This window comes from Peromyscus leucopus, chromosome 8b, assembly GCF_004664715.2.
Source record: "Peromyscus leucopus breed LL Stock chromosome 8b, UCI_PerLeu_2.1, whole genome shotgun sequence".
Classification (NCBI taxonomy): Eukaryota; Metazoa; Chordata; class Mammalia; order Rodentia; family Cricetidae; genus Peromyscus; species Peromyscus leucopus.
The window spans coordinates 41,022,049-41,043,094 of NC_051086.1; the positions used below are offsets into that span (position 1 = coordinate 41,022,049).

The window sequence follows — 21,046 nt, forward strand, 5'->3', positions numbered from 1 at the left end:
CCCCAGTCAGTGATGAAGGTGAGGCATTCCTCACCTGTGCACAGATCCGAGGCCTGTCGTCGGGCTGGAGGAGTTCTCTGAGTCTGAAATGCCAGAGATTGTCTTCCTATTGGATCCCAAGTGTTCCTTGGTGTTTTCTGAGCAGGAAACCTGGTGATTCTACAAGGGAAACACAAGCTAGATCTTGAAGAGTTGGAAATAAGAGCTCATGTCAAACTCTGCCAAAAGCTCTTTGTTTCTAGAGAAGTGCAAAACACACACACACACACACACACACACACACACACACACACACACTCAGCTGTAGTGAAGGACCTTCAGGGGCACCAGGGCCCTCAGGCTATTGTTCTAAATCACATATATATTCATAAAGTGCTTGGGCAATCCTGGGTGCATGTGAACAAATCAACAGAGCATCTCCTTGGTGTCTGGGGAAACTGCTCACCAGTGAGCAATTAGAGACATACAAGTCCTCCCTTGTCCCTCCCCCTCCCTCCTCCTCCTCCCTCTCTCATCCTTTTCTTGTATCAACTAAAGTTGGTTTTAGTTATAATATGTATGCATGTATTTTTTTTTTTTGAGACAGGGTTTCTTTGTGTAGCCCTGGATACCCTGGATCTTGCTTTGTAGACCAGGCTGGCCTTGAACTCACAGAGTCCACCTGCTTCTGCCTCTGAGTGCTGGGATTAAAGGCATGTGACACCACACCCAGCTTCAGTTATAATGTTTTTTTTTTAAAGTCTTATTGTTACAATGTGTTTTTATTTCTTAACTTGAAGGAAATTAGAATGAAGGAATTTTTTTTTAACCTCCTATTTTGTGTTAGACATGTTCTACCTTATCTCACTTACACAGTAACATGACAGAGGGGGAAATCAATCATTGTTTTTAAACATGAACACAGACAGTTAACTAGTTCAGTGCCCCAGTCAACCAACAGCAGATCTGGGATGTGGTCACAGGTCACCACAGACCCTTCCCGGTCTTCCACATGGCCAGTGTGTACCACACTAGCCCCATGTTTACCCCTGGGGTTTAGGTCATCACAGGTGCATGGATGCCCACAGTGTGATTGAAGTTGTTCTTTCTCGCTCTCTCTCCTCCCATCTCTGAACCTCATATAGTCTGGGCTGGTCTTGAAAATTTTTATATTGCCAAAGATGAATCCAGGTCCTCCTGCCTCTACCTCCCAAGTGCTAGGATTACAGGCATTCACACTAATGCCAATTTTATGTGGTGTTCAGAGTTGAAACCAGGGCCTTGTGCATTCTAGGCAAGGACTCTACGAATGTGATCTCACACTTTGTTTGCCTAGTAATACCTAAGAAGTGCTTGCAAGGTTGGGCTGCGGTAAGGAAGCATGATTACCCTAAAGCAGTGGTTCCTAACCTTCCTAATGCTGCGACTTTCTTACAGTTTCTCATGTGGTGGTGACCACCAACCGTAAAATTATTTCATTGCTGCTTCATAACTGTAATTTTGCTACTGTTAGGAATCATAATGCAAATGTTTGTGCTTTCCAATGGTCTTAGGAACCACTGTGAAAGGGTCATTTGATCTCCCAAAGTTGAGAACCAATGCCCTAAAGCCATTCTAGTCCATACACATCAGATGGAGTTTGCCATAAGGTCCTGTGACCCAGTTCTCTGTACATGCAGAGTCAAAGCTGCCACAGCGGAGTGCTCTCCGACACTCTCCAGGTTCACTGAGGTGGTGGGAACAATGGCTGGGAGCCCTACTTGGCTTGCTTTCACCTACTGTGTGTCCCCGGCTGGGTCCTTCATAGAACAGGGCAGGAGCAGTCAACTCCTGTCTCCTGTCATTGACCCTCACACATTTTAAATGTTGTCATTGCAAGTCTGTCTCCTACTGCCTTTGACCAGCTCACCTCCTCATTACACTTTAACTTCTTTGTGTTTTATGCGTGTGTGGTCATCTGGGTTCAAACACTTTTCTGACTGATAGAGACGGGATCACTTCCAGCCTCTTATTAAGTTCTTATTGTCTTTCTTTTCAATCATTGCATAATGTGGGTGTGTAGGTGAGGACAGCTGGAGGTCCCTAGTTATTTGCACCACTGCTTGAAACTGGACTCATCCCACTTTGGCTTTACCTGGTCTCTAGACCTGTGTCTGCTACCCTGCACTAACCCCACTGCAATGGTTTTCTACAGTTAAGCAACTAAATATTGTCACAGGAAATGTGGTCATTGTGACATTTTCCCTACATATTGAAATATTTTTGTCAATATAATATTTTAGAGCTGGGGAGGTGGCTCCCCAGGTAAAATGCTTATCTTGTAAGCTTGAGAACTGAGCTTGGTCCCTGGAACTTATATTAAAAAGCTAAGCTTGTTGGTGTGTGCTTAATCCTTGTATTGGAGTGGTGGGGACAGGGGTCTCCCCGGGGCTCCCTGACCAGCCACCCTAGTCTAATCCATGGGTTTTAGACCAATGAGAGACTGTCTCAAAAAACAAGGTGGACAGAATATGGTGAATGATATCTGAAGTTGATTTTTGGCTTTCACAGGCATGTGCAAACATGTGTATGCAAGCATACATAAGGACACACACACACACATGCATGCATATACATGTTTACATACTCACACAAAATTAGTGTTTAAACCTCTGGACGTATTGACTATTAACATTAAGCATAATGATGTGAGTAGCTGCCACTCACCATACACTTGTCATGTCAGTCATGGGTGTAGGGCTTTTCATCCTCATCTCAGTACCATGAAATACGAATCATCACATCTGTGGGCTTCAAGGCAGCAGGGACAATCCCATGACTTTTCGGGGACAAGGGGCTGAGCAATGTTTTAAACCAAGGACTATCATGCCCCATACCTCGCTTTAGGGATTGGCTTTAAACGTCAAATTCTAGGGCTTTGTGAATGCAGCATCCCATCAGTGAACGTATTTATTTATTTATTCATTTTAATTTTGGGTGGCACACATCTTTAATTCCAGCACTCAGAGCACTCAGGAGGCAGAGGCGGACAGATCTCTGAGTTTAAGTTCAGCCTGTTCTACGTAGAGAGTTCCAGGACAGCCAGGACTACACAGAGAAACCATATCTGAGAGAGAGAGAGAGAGAGAGAGAGAGAGAGAGAGAGAGAGAGAGAGAGAGGAGAGAGAGAGAGAGAGAGGGAGGGAGGGAGGGAGGGAGGGAGGAGGGAGGGAGGGAGGAAGAAAGAAAGAAAAGTCCTTTTCCTGGAATCTGCGATAGGCAAAGGTGTTTTAAAGAAACAGTATCTTGAGTATTCATTGTACACAGTACTGTGTTGTGTAAGAACACTTTCACACAACACATTGTACAGCTAACACATTCCTTCTCTTCCCCTCCCCTTCCCTTCCCACTACACTACTCCCCTGGACAGTTTGATCTCTTCCTTTGTGTCATATATATGTACATGATTGTATATATCTGTATGAAATTTAGGAACCACACATGACATAAAACATATGATGTTTATCTTTCATCCATGAAAGTATTTTACTCTCACCACCGAGGGGGTTTGGAGTTCCCCTGAGCAGCTGCTGTGCCCCTGACTTGAGCTACCTAGTTTAGTGCTGCTCTGGGCAGATCCATCAGACCCCCATCAAACCCATCCCAGTAGATTATGGAGAGCTGAATGTGCCGAGACCGGATCATTCAAATATGTTTACAGAAGAGTTACTTCAAGTGTTTGGTTTTCACGGATTCTGAAATCGCAAATCGTACATACTCAAGTTTTATGTGCACATTCAAATTTTGTAGCAATGAAGATTAGCGAAGCATTTAGAAAACACATTGACCCCATAGCTTCATTTCTGTGAACTTATGGTGGAGCAGTTATGAATGAGGGGAACCAAGTCACGTGCTCACAGCTTCTCTGTAGCTTGGACTATAATAGTACAAGAGTGAACGAGCCACCACTGCCAAGCTATAGAGAAGTAGGTGTGTGCATGTTCTCGGTTTACCCCAGGGAGCGCTGTTAACCTTTAAAAATGACCAGTTTTAAAATATGTAGTGAAACGGAAGGATGATGAGAATGATGAAAGTGTAATGTATAATGTGAAACCTCATTATAGTTACAGTGGTGGAAACTGTGCTTTCTACATGTGGAAAATGGGGGAAATTTGAACTCTGAGATGGTCAACAATTAGTATTTTTACCGTTCCCCTCAATGTAATTGCCATAATATATGTAGTAATATAAGTACCATAATACACGGAGTAATATTAAATTGACTATTTTCACTCAGTCAGTTGTTAGTGAATCAGAGTGTCAGGGTGCTTAGTCAGACGTAACTATGGCTGTAATTTGCCAGAAAGTGTGTTTGCTTTATGGCATCCCTAAGGGACTGAGAAATTGTAACTAGCTTTGGTACTCCCTTATGTTGACTGGCAACACTGGAGATAATTATTTTTGTTTATTGGCATGAAGTCATTCTCTAGATTTGAATTAAGGTGTGGGGGCAAATCCCAGCAGGGTGAAGAGCCACCATGGCAGTTCAGGAGTCTCCTCCAGAGGACCCATCACTCTCCTGACACTTCCTGATTGTGGTGCAGTGGTGCCTGGTGAGCAGCTCTGACAAGCAGTGGCATATTCTAGATCACCAGAATCGGTTCCTAAACACTCTGTTGAGGAGCTCTTAGGGACCCACAACCATCCGGAGCCTGGGGGACACCCTGGGAAAATTCCCAGGCCTCCTGAGGACTTTTCACAATCAGACAACTTCCAGTGTGTTAACTCTTCCATGTGAATAGATAATCAAGTGATCTTTCACAGACAGCAAGCCTTCCCACCTCAGTGTCACACCTCAGGCCTCCCATTTCAGCCTTCCTACCCTGGACCTCACATCTCAGATTTCCCACCACAGCCTCCCACCCTAGCCTCATACCTCACACCTCAGCTTTTCTTCCTCAGCCCTCACATCTCAGCTTTTCTACCCACCACAGCATTCCATTCTGCCTTGCCACCTCAGCCTTCACACCTCAGCCTCCCACCTTAGCCCTCACACCTCAGCCTTCACCTCTCACTCCTCACACAGCCCCATCTGTAGCTTGGATGGTTTCATTTCTGGCCATCACCTCCTCAGTGACACTCATATCTCTTTTCTTTCTATGGGTACTCCTTGACAACTTAAAAGAACTAATGCATTTGGCATGTATAAAATCTTTTATTTAAAAATTTTAGTTAAAAAAATTGATAAAATACAGTTTCTATGTGTATGTGGTTAAAAATTATGCCATCATTTTGGAATGTAACAATATAAAATAATTTAATCAAGATAATTAGCATATCTGTCCATCCAAATACCACATTCAGTGATGAGAATATTTAAAATTTACTCTTAGTGAACTTGAAATCTGTAATAACCATTTGCTGTATTCACTAGGTTGTGTTATAATACATCCTAAGTGAAAAAATATTTCTCTTTAACTGTTGTGCTCTTTAATGGGTCTTTAAAACTATATATATATATATATATATATATATATATAGTGTGTGTGTGTGTGTGTGTGTGTGTGTGTGTGTGCGTGCATACATGGAGGTCAGGGGACACTTCGTGGGAGTCAGTTCTCTCCTTCTACCATGTGGGTCCCGGGACCAAACTCATACTGTTAACCCAGGCAGCCGGCTCCATCACTGGCCTGCAATTTTTCAAATATGGCGTCGATGATGGTAAACCTTCATCGTCAACTTGACTGGGTTAAGAACTGTAAAGGACGTTATTGAGGGACACCTTTGTGTGTCTGGGAATTTTCAGAGAAGATTAGAAGAGGACCTGCCCACATTGGGCATCATCCCATGGGCTGGGATCCTGGACTGAACAACAACAACAACAACAACAACAACAACAGCAACAACAACAAATGAAAAGAGAGAAAGCTGTGTAAGCACTGAATTCTCCTTTCTCTCCTTTCCCACCAACCCAGATGTGATCAAGCAGCCTCCCTCAGGCACCATACTTCCCCTGCCATGATGGACTGCACCCTCAGACTGTAAGCAAACCCTTTTTAAGTTGCATCTTGTCAGGTACTTGGTCACAGCAAGAGAAAAGTCACTGACACAGCATCTAATGCTTGGGACGTCTCAGATCCTGGTCCCAAACAGCGTGCCTTGCAGCCCTTCTGAGGTCCTTGACCACTGGCTTTGGTTGTTCTACCCTGGACATGGTGTGGTCCTCAAGACTTTAGCCTTCTGCACATGTCAAGGTGCCCTGTGAATCAGTCCACTGGGGAAGTCTAATGCCTCTTGTCCCTGGTCTCTTCCTCCTCTTTGAGAGACCATGTTCAGGGTTTCAGCAGGGGCAGTCCCTGCCCTGGAAGGGCAGCGAATGGTTCCTTTACCTTGGTTCTCCTGCTATGGTGAGTGAGGCTTTACTCACAAGTGAGATGAGATCTCAGCAGGTTGGTGGCTTCGGGCTTGTGCACCTCTATCTTGTGGCCCTGCGGTGTCTCCATAGGTTTGGGTGGAATCTGTGCCTCTGTGGTTGTGGCCATCTGAGCAATGTGGTTGTTCCTCACTGGTAGTGCATATTTATTAAATTCAGAGTGGCTGCCGCTTCTCCTGAGTCCTTTTCTCCTTGGTCTCTTCAGGATATTGTCAGTGCCACTGGTGTTTGGTTGAAACTGGAAAGATGTTGATATTGCAAAGGAGAACATGTCTCTCCTTCATTAGGGTAACATCTCACACTTAGACATGAGGTTAGCCCAGAGCCAGGCTCCCACTTCAGCTTCCTTTGAGAAATGAGGCCATTTGTCATCTAATGTATTCTTTTGTGGAGAACACTGGTGGGAGAGACAAACATGAGGAGGAAGAGGAGGAATTTTCCTCGTGGGGACCCTACAATAATAGAACATATTAGCCTTTGTTAAACTCTGAGGACCAGAGATTAATGTTGTAATGTCCAGGTCATCATATGAAAACAGAGCTGGTCCATTGAATGCTTCTTTGTTTGGGGTTATATGGTATGGAGCTAGGAGCTCAACACTTTTGCACACTTATTTAAATCAATGAGCCTGACCAGCAGTCACAGTTTCTCTTACTTACCATCCACTCTGACGACTTCAGAAGGATCCAGTCCTCCTGGAAGAGCAACATAGTATTGCACCCAAATGCTGTCTGCTCCCAGCTTCCATCTGCATCATTCATTTCCCATAATGCACCATTTTTCATCCCCAGAAGCATTCCCACATTACTTTTCCATTACATAAAAATAAGAGGTTGTTCCTATGATCTCCCTGAGAATGTGGCAATATCGGTTACAGAGCATATTCTCATTAAACATTTATTAATGAATTGACCATTGATAGTGTTGTAGAGAATATGAATGAGGTGAGATCATTCTTAAAAACCCAGAGCAACATTCCCTAACCCTTAGGTGTGGGACCTGTGTTGTAGATGATAGTCGGGCGAGGCACCCTGCCACCAATTCTCTGCCTTTTGACCAGCTGTGGCTTTCTGTAATGGTCTCCATTTACCACAGAGAAGCTTCTTTGATGGGGGACGAGAGCTACACCTATCTGTGGGCATAAGGATAAGTATTGAGAATGCAGTTAGGAATTATATTATGTAGCCCTGGTTGGCTTGGGGCTCACCATGTAGACCAGAGTGCCCTGGAACTTGCAGAGACCCACCTGCCTTTGCTCCAAAGTGCTGGGATTAATGGGTGCACCACCATCCCTGGTTCTACTTTAAAATAAACCGTCGACTCATTACTTTTCTCAGAGCAGCAAGCACCTCCTTGTTCCTCAGGCTGTAGATGAGAGGGTTGAGCATGGGGGTGAAGATGGTATTAATCATGGAGAGTATTTCGTCTTGTTCCGAAGTGTGGAAAGAGTGGGGGGTCATGTAGATGATCATGGCTGGCCCGTAGTAGAGGCTCACTACCGCCAGGTGAGAGGAGCATGTGGCCAGTGCTTTCCTCCTGCCCTCTGGAGAATTCATTCGGAGAACAGTGAGGAAGATGAGCAGGTAGGAGGACATGATGAGTCCCAAGGGGAGAAGAACAAACACGATGCAGATGACCGACACCACTGTTTCATACAAGGAAGTGTCCTCACAAGAGAGCTTCAGGACGGCAGGCATCTCACAGAAGAAGTGATGAATTTCCCTGGAGCCACAGAATGGAAAGTGCATGGTGTAGATGGTGTTGATGAGCGAATTCAGGGCTCCTCCACCCCAGGACACTAGGGCCATCCACAGACAGACTCTAGAGTTCATGATAATTGAATATCTCAAGGGATTACAGACAGCCACATAGCGGTCATAAGCCATGAGGGTCAAAAGGAGACACTCACTACCCCCAAGGGCAAAGAAAAAGAAAATCTGGGTCCCACAGGCAACTTTGGAGATACTTTTCTTCCTGGAGAAAAAGTTGATGACCATCTTTGGGACAGTAGTGGAAATCAAGGCCAAGTCAATAAGAGAGAGGTGGCTGAGCAGTATGTACATTGGGGTGTGGAGACGGGAGTCCGCCCAGATCAAGAGGACCAGGACAGCATTCCCAGTGAACGCGATGAAATAGATCAGGAGAATGGAAGTGATGAGGATGCCCAGATAGCGCAGCTCTGGGAAAAGCCCCAGGAGAATGAAGTCTGCCGAGGTCCCATTCCCTCTGTTCATGTTCTGGACTCTCAACGATGAGCTGGGCAGTGCAGAGAAAACATTAGAAAGGATGTAATACCAGAATCGCATCCTTTGAATATCATTATCAAATCAAAGAAAAACAAAGTTGACCAGACCTTTTATTAGAATAAAACTCACTCTTGTGAAAATATATTTGGGGATGAAAGGTGAGGTCTTAAGACTGAGGACAGGGCTACTTAAATATGTTGTATGTGACATTAACGCTGATGCGAGATGGTGCAAGCATGGGCAGACCAGGAGGTGTCAAAAAGGATTGACTGCGAGCAGAAGAGATGGCCCAGAGGTTAAGAGTGCTTGCTGCTCTTCCAAAGGACCTCAGTTCAACATCTAGCTGCTAGCTCACAACTGCTTAGAACTCCAGATCCAGGGGATCTAATGTCCTGTCTGGCCTCTTGAGTCATCTGTAAGCATGTACACATAGCCATAGGCATAACACACACACACACACACACACACACACACACACACACACACACACACACTTAAAGAAATAGTTGGATTCTTTGGTGAAAAACGCCTGTTGAGGAATTCTAATACATTTAAACTGAGAGGATGATTGTAATTTCTGCTCATCTGCAATGTGTGAATTTTTTTGTTCTGCAACAGCCTTTGCATTTCTGAGATACTTTCTTTGTTTACTTCAATCACTAAGTAGTTCTTGCTCCACACTCACTTTTTCTGATATGCTTAGTCAAATGCAATCATAGAAAATGGAACAAATTTTCTAGTACCAGGTTCTGTTTGAATCTTGCACTCTGGTAGCTCAATGATCCACTTACATACCAATACGTTGACATGCTGGTCTGACCAGCACATCAAAATGTAATTGGACTGTTTACCAAGATGTCTCAGGAGCTGGAGTGTATTACAGCACTTGCCTTGCATGTTGAAGGCCCTGGGTTCAATCTCCAGTATCACATACAGAAATCCTGAACTCACCATCTGCCTCAGCCTCTGCGAATAATCTTATTAATTTGTTTCTGACTGAATCACTTTCTTTCTTAGTTTCAATGTGATCAATGGAGGCATGTTTTATAATATCCAGTTGGATACATAACACATGTGGCTGATGGCTCTGGGTAATGTCACCCACGTGATGCAGGTACCCACCTACTCACCTGGATACAGCACGATCTGGCTGGATGTGAGCTTGTTCTCTACACCCTGAGTTCAACTATGGGATGTCCTGGAACTAACCTGAAATGAAATTCAATGCTCAACTTTTGACTCCTGTCTAAAATTGGGGACAATGAGATGAGAGACTCAGGAGGCTAGGCTGGCCTTTGGGGGTCCTTCTGTACTCTGTTCAGTGTCCCAGGCCATCTCCCTGACTGCATCAGCTGTAGTGTGCCCCCAGCCCCCTTGGTAATGCTTTCCCAGCAGACCCTTACTCTGGCTCTGCTGGATGAGACAATCTTCTCTCTCTAGAGATCAGATGAGGCAATACTTTTGTCTTCAAAGCATATTAGATGCAAATGGGGAAGGGGATTTGGAGATTTTCACATACCCTGAAATGCTCTCTCACACACAGTCCCCTTCCCCCAGCCAGAGAGAAGCATTTGTTACAACTGAACTACATACATATCATTGTCCCCCTCAAAGACCAGAATTTACTCGACATGGGATGTTTTTAAGGCCATGAAGAATTAGTTTTGATCTGAAAGAGGGACTTGCATGTAATGACAGGCTTTGAGGTGACAAGGCAGCCTCGTGACTGAATGAGGCTTGACCTCTTCATCAACAAGGACTTTGTTTGGCATGCCCCTACCCAGGTAACAGGCATTTCTGGTTGTTGATGTGTCTGTCTGCTTGGGAGAAGCCTGGCTTGATTGGTCTGGATCTCAGTGCCATCACATAATGCCTGGTACATAAAACCATCCAGTGCCAAGAAAGGAAAAGATAGGAGGAAGGAAAGTGTACAGGGGGAGGGGAATGAACCTGTTGAGACCAGTCTGGGAGTCCCACAGATGTTATTTTAAGCATTTACCCAAGTAAACATCTATTGTGATACTACTGGTTAAAAGTGGCGGTCACCCAAGGAAACATTATTCTACCTTTTCAGATCATCACCACTTGTGGTCTCAACACTGGGGTGATCAGGTCCTAAGTCAGTGCCAACACACAGTCAGGGTCTGTTGTCTTCTCTTGATGGCTGGCTTAACACGCTTGGATGCTGCAGGATGAGTTCTGTCTAGCTTTGTTCTTTAGTCTGGTTAGACTTGAAGAGCAACTAGATAAAAATTAAGGTTATAGGAAGATAATACAAATAATTATGAAATTCAAACACATTTCTGGAAGGGAAGAAATGTCATATAGAAAGACGATCATGGCTTGCCACTCTGAGCAGGAGGGAGTCCTGTGGTAAGTGCTTCACCGATCATTCTCATAGCATGCCGAGGTTGTTTGGTTGTAGCTCATAAACCTGAACCATCATGCTCATCCAAGACTAGTACAAGTACAGTGCCTGGATTTGATCCAGGCAGCCTGGTCACACGCAGCCCCCAGTACACTGAAGCTAGTCACCCTCATTAATTACTACAGGGCACAAATGACTACAGCTTGAGAGGGTGCTTATGTCTCCACTACACAAGCACTTCTGGGAGCCCACATTGCCTTTGTCCTCTGGGAATCTTGTCTCCAGATATCAATTAGTTCTGTTCTCTGATAGCTGCCTGAATTTCTTCAGGATTGCAGAATAACTGGTCTACTGGGAGGGACTTTAGAGAGTGATGCTTAGGTCTTAGTGGGGCATCCGAGGTAAGAGAGGTCAGGAATGCACCCTGGAAGTGTCCACTGGAGGGATATCCTCTCAGTTAAACATAGGTACAATCAAATACAGAAGTTAACTAATGGTTACTTCTGAATGTCTCACATTTGAATTCTATGACTCTTTGAAATTTGTTCTTTCACAGTCTCATATATTTTGTAAAATACACTTTGATTATATTCTCCCCTATTATCCTCTCTTGCCATCTCTTGCTTCCACCAAACTCCTTGTTCTTCCCACAAGCCTCCCTGCTCCTTGCCAAGTCTGCCTCAGGCAAGAGCTAAGTTCCCTTCATGCTTTCACCAGGGCCTCTGAGAAAGCCTTGGATTGGCCTGGCTCTCAACATTTACCAGCAGCCTTCGAGTTCTGGGCTGGGGGACACTAGTTTCTACCACTCCTACATTCTATACCCCAAGCCTGCCAATCAGCAGCCCAAAGAAATCTACCAGTTCTACTGAGATGTGCTAGGGATTGTGAAGATCTCTCACACAGACTCTCGCACCTGTGAGCTGGTGGTCTCCGAGAAGGGCAGTTGCATTTATGATAACCACCATGGTACTATCATGGTTTCTTATATTCTCATCTTCTTCAAGGAAGGGGCACTGTCTTGGCTACCGATTCTTCCCATCTTTTGGTAAGTTCGCTTAAGACTGTTTTATTTATTTATACACAGCACTAGTTCTCCCCCTCTCCTGAGAGGGTGCAGGCTGCATCTATTTTGTAAGATCCTCACTCTGCTGGCCAAAGGGGTTGAACACTGATTTATGTATGCACTGGCCATTTGTCCTTTCTCTCCTGAAATGCCTACCACTGCATTCATCTCTCTCTGCTTCCTGATTGTGGATGTGATACGACCCATTGCTCCAAATGCCTGCTGCCTTCACTGCTCTGCCACGATAGACTGGACCCTTAAATAACCCCCTGTTTACTTTAAAAAAGTATCCCCTAAGCTTGTTTGTACATTAGATCATTTGTTCTTTTATATTTCATTTTTGAGTTATTTGTATATTCTGGGTATATACAATGATGAATGCTCGTGGATATTCTCTTCCATTTTGCAATCTGGGCTGTCTTTGTACTCTGTTGTTTCTTTGTGTCTGCAGCAGCTTTTTATTTTGGTACAATCTCATCCGTCAACTGTAGCTATTGTTTTCTTGGCTATTGGAGGAGGTCATTGTCCACATCACATCTTGTGGTGTTTCGCTGTTTTTCTGTAGTGTTTTAAGGGTTCCTGGTCTCACACTCAGGTCTTCTATACACTTAGAGCTGAGTTTTGTTCATGGTGAGAGATAGGGATCTAGTGTCATTCTTCTGGGTCTGAATATCCAGTTTTCCAAGAGCCTTTGTTGAGGTTGTCTTTGCATCAGTGTGTGTTTTTGGTACCTTTGTAAAGAACCAGATGTTGGAGTTGGATGGGTTTATTTTATTTAAGTGGTCTAAGTGTCTGCATTTGTGTTACTGTCAAGCTGTTGTTGTTACCATGGCTCTGTGACGATACAACCTTAAATAGACTATTGTAATGCTTCTAGCATTGCTCTTTCTGTTCAGAATTTCTTTGGCTATACCGGACCTTTTTTTGTGTTTCCATATACATTTTAGGATTTTTTTCTGTGATAGTGTCTTTGGATTTTTATTGGGATTGCATTGACCCTATGGGATGCTTTTTGAAAACATGACCATTTTCACAGTGTTAATCCCACCAATTCCATCAATGAGCATAGATGGTCTTTCCATCTTTTAACATTCTCTATGGTTTCTTTCTTCAGTGTTCTTTTTTGGCTCCCTGTAGTGAGGTCCTCTACTTTGTTGGATGAGTTTATGATTCAGTAATGTTCTTGAGAATAGAATTGTTTTCCTCATCTCTTTCTCAAGTAATCCATGCTGGTTTTATATTCCGCTTCTTTGATGATTTATATTTTTATTTCTAAGTGATCTTTGATAGAGTACTTAGTGTCTTCTAGGTCTAGGACTTTAGCATTCATTTGAATCCTTTGCTATTTCACCTACTTAAGCAATGCTGGAATCAGTTACTTTGGAATTATTAACTTTTGGAAGAAGCATGGGCAAAGTTTGCCCTTGATTCTATGTTGAGATTTGTGCCTGTGTTGGGAGAACAACACTTATGCTTTCATGTGAGGACCATTTCAGTGAACAGTCTTCTCTTGAAAATGTGTCCTGGTGTGCCATCTGTGGTGTAGAGTGAATCTAAGATTTATTTCACTGTATGTTTTCCCCATTGCATTCCTGGGTGTGTCAGTGAGACATGGACAGCACTCATGATTCAAGGTCTGAGTGGTGCATGGTCTCAGTAGACCTTGCAAATTAGGAAGAAATACATGCTAAGGTATAGAAATGTCTGTGTAAGTCAGGAGACCTCTCAAGACACCAGGGCTTTCTTTGAATATCTTCTTTGCGGATGGAGTTCAAAGACTCAAGGGAATTTTGCACAGTATCTTTGCAGGAGGTCAAAGATAAAGAGGATTGAGCTAACTGGAGAGTTAAGCTAATGGATTTAACTATATAAGACTCATAGATAGCTGGCAGAAGTTTAAGGAGAATTTTTATGGTGGAAGCATGCCCAGCTTGTATCACAGACAATACCAAATGAAGTGAGACCTCTGCAGAACAGCACAAGTGGGCAAGAGACAGACCGAGGAGGTCACTTATATGTAAAGGAAGTGTTTGGGAAAGGTTAGAAGAACTAGAGTGTGTGACCCCCAGAGTTTAGCGCACAGAGCATAGAGATATGGAGGATTATTTCCAGAGTGTCCCACACCTTATCTAACAATCTGGGGGAAATCTGCCCCTTAGACTGCAGTATTTTAGTACTTGTAACTCATGACTGTCTATATTCCTGTATGTTGGCATCTGCGCTCTGTTGACTCCTACCGTGAGGTAACAGGTGAAGGTTAGTAAACAGCTTCTCTGGTAATCTCATGTGTCATTTGCAACCCACCTGTCCAGCAATCATCCTCCCATTCACCATCTTTACTGGGCTGTCTCATGCAAGTGGCTGTCCAGCTGCCCTGTTCACCCTAGGCTCAGTCTGGCTGCCGTGCTTGTTCACACAGTGGAAATTAAAGGCAGCCACTGTATCCTTGAAGATGCTTGGATAATCCAATTCAAAACCCACCCCATCCTGCAGAAACCACGAATGTTTGCTGCTGGCATTCTCTGCCCATGGCTTCTATTTCTTGACAGTTCTTCCTCAGATGCCCTGACATGCTCCCTTCTTTTGCAATATTTGAATATAATGAAGCATCCTTCCAACGACAGTCTTCTAAATAAAACATATTTTAAAATGCTGTGCACAGTTTTACTACTGCTTACCATGCCTGTGGTCTTATTATTTTTGGGTCTTATTATTTTTGAGACAGAGGCTCATGTAGCCCCGGGGGACTTTGAACTTGCTGTATAGAGAAGAATGACCTGAGATTCCTGTTCTTCCTGCCTCCACCTCCCAAATTTTGGGATTACAGGTATGTGCCACCATGCCTGCTTCTCCTATTTTCACCCCTTTGAATAGTGGCATCTATTGTAATGAGCTGACCTCCAATTTCAGTATATGGGATGAATGTGTTTGTGTGTATGGGAGTGGCCATTTTTCTCTCATTCCACCGCATTCTTTTTCCCTTGTGATTACTTTGGCCAACGGTTTATTGCCTGACTGACCTTGCAAAGCCTTGTTTTCCCTCCTTTGGCTTTTCAGATATTGCTTTCTTAGACAGAGCAGGTCTGCAAACTTTCTTTGTTGAGAAAGAAGACAAAATTGCTACAAAATGTTGAAACCATTGTAAGATGTGACCAACACTGAGGAGGTAAGTGGATACCTCCCACCAGAGACCAGAGTGTGTGAGAAATGTGTGCAAGTCAGCTGTTTATTTCTGTGTCCGTGTGGAACTCTGAACAATCTCTGAACACCTGCACTGTTGTGGGAATTATTTGGGAAAGATTTGCAGACCTTCTAGAAAGTGGCTAACACAACACCTGTGTTTATCATCGTCAAGAGGCCCTTTGCCCCCTGTGTGGGCAAACACTCTCTTCTCCCACTACCCTCACAAGCTCTCAGAAATGACTGATCTTCTGTACCCAGAAGTTCTTTTCCTAGAAGTCCTGTTCATGGGGCCATACAACACTCAGCCTTTTGAGGCTTGATTCTTTCACTCAACAAAAGACATTAAAGACTTTCTTGCTGCTAATTAATTTTCTTCCATTTATTTACCACAGATTAGTTTGTCTCAATGTACAATGGTTAAAAAGCATGTTGGATTTTTTTCTGTTTTTTTTTTAGTGACTATAAATAAATTTACAATAATTACTTACACACTGGTTGGATGGTATATACCAATGCCTGTAACAGCTGCTGGCTGGTAGATTATCATCTAGACTTGTGTGATAGTTTGCCATTCGAAGAGTATATTCATTAATAAAGGATGAATCTCTCTTGAAAGCAAATGAAGCTGTTTGGATGCACTATCAGTCTCTATGTGTAACACCCAGTATTCGGTAACAGATTACTACACGTGGACATCAAGTGGGATTAGGAGGAAAGGAAAAATAGATTGTGTAATGCTAGTAAGATATACTAGACTAGGAGGCTAATAGTCACACACAAAACTTTTCAAGAGAGTATATTTTTAAGTATTTGAACCACCAAAGGCATTGGGGGAGATGATGGCTGGATGTTACACATGTCGTTGCTGGAATCATCACACAAAGCACATTTATCTCAACACTACATTTTACATGTTAAATACATGCCATTATTTTTCCAGGAATACCCTGGTGGAGCTGGGAAAAAATCTGAGAAGAACTTAAAGGTATCAAGGATTAATTTATCTGAGGAAATGGAAAATATATAGAAAACAGAGAATTTCATCAAAGTGTGGTTCTATGAAAGAAAATCATGTGTTTTCACAGAGCCTATAGTATCTGAAATGATGAGTTATTTAGCTGCTTTTAAAAGTCCTTATAAATCCTATAACCAAGTGTGGAGATGAGAAGTTACTCTGATGTTTGGTAAGACTTGACTATAAAACAGTGTGAGTACCTGGGCTTCTAAAGTGAAAATTTCCTAATTTGTAGTTTTAACTTCATAACTTTAAAGTCCTTTATCTCAAAAGCATTGAAATTAAAATTCCCACATGGTAAGTTCCGTGTCATCTCGTGATCATTCTCTAGAAGGCGAAGGCTTGTCAACATATAATTTTGTGACAACCTCAACCACGACACACGTCCAGGAATGGTCTAAGTGGAAAGGAAGAGTGAGGGGATGCTTAAGGAGGGTCACTGATCACATTTAAATTTTGCTATAATTTTTCAAGCCCAACAAATTGTTACAGTTTCCCAAATTGATTTTCTCTATTTTTGTATTTGTGGTTATATGCTGTCTACCTTTTATTTTGCCACATTTGTTTTTAAGAGTGTGTGATTGTGCATTGACAGTAAGGAAGATGGAGGCCTGTAATGCTCAGCCTCTGTTCCATAATATTGGACTTTATTATTGCTTGTTTCACTTAGAGACAACATGATTGCATGAAAATTCCACCATCTACCTTCTTCAGAAAGCACACTGAATATCATCAGTAATTGGAAATGAGCTCACTCATTATTTTGATATCTATATATACATAAATATATATAAATATATAAATGGAGCTATCCTAATAACTCATGAAAAGGGTTAAAATGTAGGAAGAAAAGATGGTTCACACCTGTTCCTGCTAAATGTAATCAGTAATGCATTCAGTTAGAACAAAGAAGAATTTAATTGCACAAATCATCTCAAGGGATTAAGTGAGAGTTAAAAAATGAAAAGGAAACATTGACAGGATGATATTTAAATTAGCAATGTAATTCAAAATGGGAATGCTAGAATAACAAATAGGTTCTTGACTTGTAACTCAACGAATTAAGGAACGCTTTATCTTTGCACAGATGTTATTGTCAAAATCCATGTAATTTTACAAATAAGTAATACTTTTTAAGGTTTTGCTCAACTGAAGCCACCACTATGGAACTAAGAACAACAACATTCCAATAAATTCCAATTTCTATGAGTCTTATACGTTCCTTTCTCACAACATTCTATTTCCAATTGGGATTTAAGTTGACTTAAATTGACTTTTCAGATGAAGGATAGGACATTTCACCAGAGGGACCTGGCATTGTCATAGTTACAGCATCTGCTGGTGCACTTCTGTAGGGCTCCTATCACTTCTTTGTTTCTCAGGCTGTAGATAAGAGGATTGAGCATGGGGGTCACGATGGTGCCCAGCACAGCTCCTACCTGGTCTTGGTCAGGTGTGTGGGAAGAAGTGGGCGTCATGTAGATGAAGATGGCCTGACCAAAATAGAGACTCACGACAGTCAGGTGGGAGGAGCAGGTGGCCAGGGCCTTATTCTTCCCCTTGGGAGAGTTCATCCTGAGGACGGTGAGGAATATGAGGGTATAGGAGGTCAGGATCAGAGTGAATGGGGCCAGGAGAAAGATAATGGTTGACACAAACTTCACCATCTCATAGACTGACGTGTCCACACAAGACATTCTCAGAATGGCGGGCATCTCACAGAAGTAATGATTGATCTTCCTGGAGCCACAGATAGGAAAATTCATGGGGTAGATAGTATGAACGAGGGCTGCAGCAACTGCTCCGATCCAGGTGGAGGCGGCCATCTTCAGACAAACCTTGGGACTCATGAGAATGGTGTATCGCAGAGGGTTACAGACAGCCACATAGCGGTCATAGGCCATTAGTGTCAATAAGATGCACTCAGCAAGACCAAGGGTGAGGAAGGAAAACATCTGAGCAGCACAGGCAAAGAAGGAGATGCTCTGCCTCCCGGTGAAGTAGTTGGTAGCCGCCTTGGGCACTGTGCTAGAGATGTAAGCCAGGTCAATGATAGACAGCTGACTGAGCAAGAAGTACATGGGGGTGTGAAGGCGGGGGTCCAGCCAGATGAGTAATATCAGGATGGAATTCCCAGCAGAGGCCAGGGTGTAGATGAAGAGGATGAGGACGATGAGGAGGTTCGGGTACCTGCAGTTGGGGAAGAGCCCCAGCAGGATGAAATCAGCTGTAGTTTTATTCTTCGGGTCCATATTTTTCATTCAGAATTTCTTTTATCAACTGAAAATCTACAGTGGTAAAATAAAAAGTATCACAGAGAAAGCACTTGGCTGAAATAATTTTAGTCTCTTGGTTAATGCCTCAGCTCTACCACCTGGGGCTGGGACTCTGAAAGGGAGAGTTCCTCAGGAGAGGTGTTGGGGTGAGACAGAGGAATATGGAACAGGGAAGGAGATGGGCATCAGAAGCGATAATGGAAAATCCCAACTTTCAGGTCACTATGGCCAGTTAAAAATAAGCCACGAACAGAACAGCCTGTAATTATCGGAGAGGTTCAAGATTAACAGTAGGCAGCTGTTAGCTGAACCAAAACTAAACATCAGGCAATAGATACAGTCAGCTATTTCCTATCCCAAACCTACATCTTGAGTTTCCGGCCACACACAACAGTCTTTTATGGACTACACAGTTAAAAACAGAAATAGAATGTGGCTCAGTACTTCTTCTGTGTTTGGTCTGAGCCGTGGGAACATGCCACTCAAATGATGCCCGTTACCCTGTGCAGATCAGTTTTCAGGTCCAATTCAATGAAAGCGGTAGCCACCCCCACAACACAAGGACACCAGCTCTTTATTCCTTTCCCGCCTGTCCCTTTCAGGGTGTGCTGTCCTTTCTCTGCCCTCTCCTCAGACGCTTGCTTCACTTCTCTTCTGCTTCCGGTCTTGGCTTTGTCTGAGGCTGTATCTCCAAGAAACCACTCCAGTGACCAAGATATTTCTCCTTTTGTCTAGGAACAGAGACATATTAAAACTTCACCCCATTGAAGTATTTTACCTAGGCCTTAGCAAGATCATAGCCTACAGTTATTCTGACTAAAACAAATTAATAATTAGTCTCTTTGATGATAACCTCTAACACAATTATCCCTTCCTCTCATCTTTTATGATTGATTGTTATTATTATTATTATTATTATTATTATTATTATTGATTTTTGGGGGACAGGGTTTCTCTGTGTAGCCCTGACTGTCCCTCTTTGATGTTTTTTTTATGAATACCAGTCTCTTGGAATTCTTGAGTCTTACACATTTCTTTCTCTTTAAAATTACTTTATGTATATGGGTGTTTTGCCTGAATGTGAGTCTGTTGCAGTACCAAGGAGGCCAGAAGAGGGCGTCAGATTCCCCTGGCACTGGAGCTACAGATGGTTGTGAGCTTCCATGTGAATGACCAGTCCTCTGTAAGAGCAGCCAGTGTTCTAAACTGCCGAGCTACCTCTCCAGCCCCCATGTTCTTTTCTTAAGTGCTCTTTCCCACCGGCCTTCACTCCAGAGCATCTCTTGAGTGAGCTTCCCTGGAAACCCTTTGGCAGCTCAGGAAATTCTAGTCGTCTGTCCGAATAGGTTAGCTGTTTGTCCTGTTTTACTTACTAGGATCCATAAATTAAAAATGATTCATTTCTACATTAACAACCCAAGAGGCAGTGGTTATAGGACTTCGTACATTTTCCTAATATTGTTCGTCATCTATAGATGTCACAAAAAATTCTTAAAATAGATTACGGGTCTGGGATAAACTCATTTAAATTGTTCGTAAGGTCAGATATTTGCAGGAGCGTGGCACTGTGAGCACATGTGACATTTGCTTTCCTCCCCAATTCTTATCTACACAACACATATCTCATATTCTGTCCCCCACCGAGCTGATTTCCCATGTCTGTCATGAAAATGCTCAGTCCGTGTAACAAACACAATAAGGTTGGCTTCCATGATCAATACTACGCTTTATTTCTTCTCATCCAACCCAGGTTGTCATGACTTCTTTCATCTGAGAATAAAAGAAAAACAGCACAGTATGTCTTAGTGGACCTCTAAGGCTGCTTTAACTTTAAAAAGAAAGTGTAATAAAGCAGTAACTGTTGATGGAAGTGTTATATACTTACCTCAGCACGCCAAAATGATAATTCGGTAAGGAACTATGTAATTAGGGAAGGGACTGTGGCTAAATGATGCACAGAGAACATATTAACAAAACCATCACTCAAGTTCTCCCATCAGCACCCATGGTTTAGTCTTCCAGAGTTTTACACTGATGACCTTGGTTCCCCTAGAAATTAAGGAGAAGGAAGTGTGAGCCCTGGATCCTTCTGGGGTAAAAGGCCATGGCCTTTTGCTTCTTTCTTAAAAGTCACATTTCTTGTCAACCACACAACATATTCAGCTTTCACTGTAGCATGAGTTCTGTCTGAACAATTGGTAATCAAAGAAACCCTGCACTGTGCTTTTGTGAAAATGACAAAAGACAGTAAGTGTGTGGACCGACTGCACTTTAAAAACTCTCTTCCTACTCCTCACACTGCCCATAAACTCTGCTTTTAGAATATCCAAGTGCCGTCAGGAAATTAGGGGACTTTGGGCACCCACCTGGATTTCCAGGCTCTGTGTCTTGGAACATGGTATTGGACAGGGACACATGGACAGTAGTAGCAAAGGAGACATTTAGTTTGTTTAGAAACAGTATACTTCTAAGGGAGGAAGTGAGCCAGAGAGGGGAGTAAGGTT

General features: G+C 43.0%; 2 protein-coding genes across 2 annotated transcripts; both read right to left on the reverse strand.

Moving 5' to 3' along the window:
- Positions 1-7,689: 7,689 nt before the first annotated feature.
- On the reverse strand, positions 7,690-8,628 carry LOC114686452 (olfactory receptor 2T2-like). Its single transcript, XM_028861128.1, has one exon. It carries the CDS (start codon positions 8,623-8,625, stop codon positions 7,690-7,692), a length of 936 nt encoding a protein of 311 aa, XP_028716961.1. The 5' UTR covers positions 8,626-8,628.
- Positions 8,629-17,564: 8,936 nt separating this feature from the next.
- LOC114686453 (olfactory receptor 2T27-like) lies at positions 17,565-18,518 on the reverse strand. Its single transcript, XM_028861129.1, has one exon. The coding sequence runs from the start codon at positions 18,516-18,518 to the stop codon at positions 17,565-17,567; it is 954 nt and encodes a 317-aa protein (XP_028716962.1).
- Between the last annotated feature and the right edge of the window lie 2,528 nt (positions 18,519-21,046).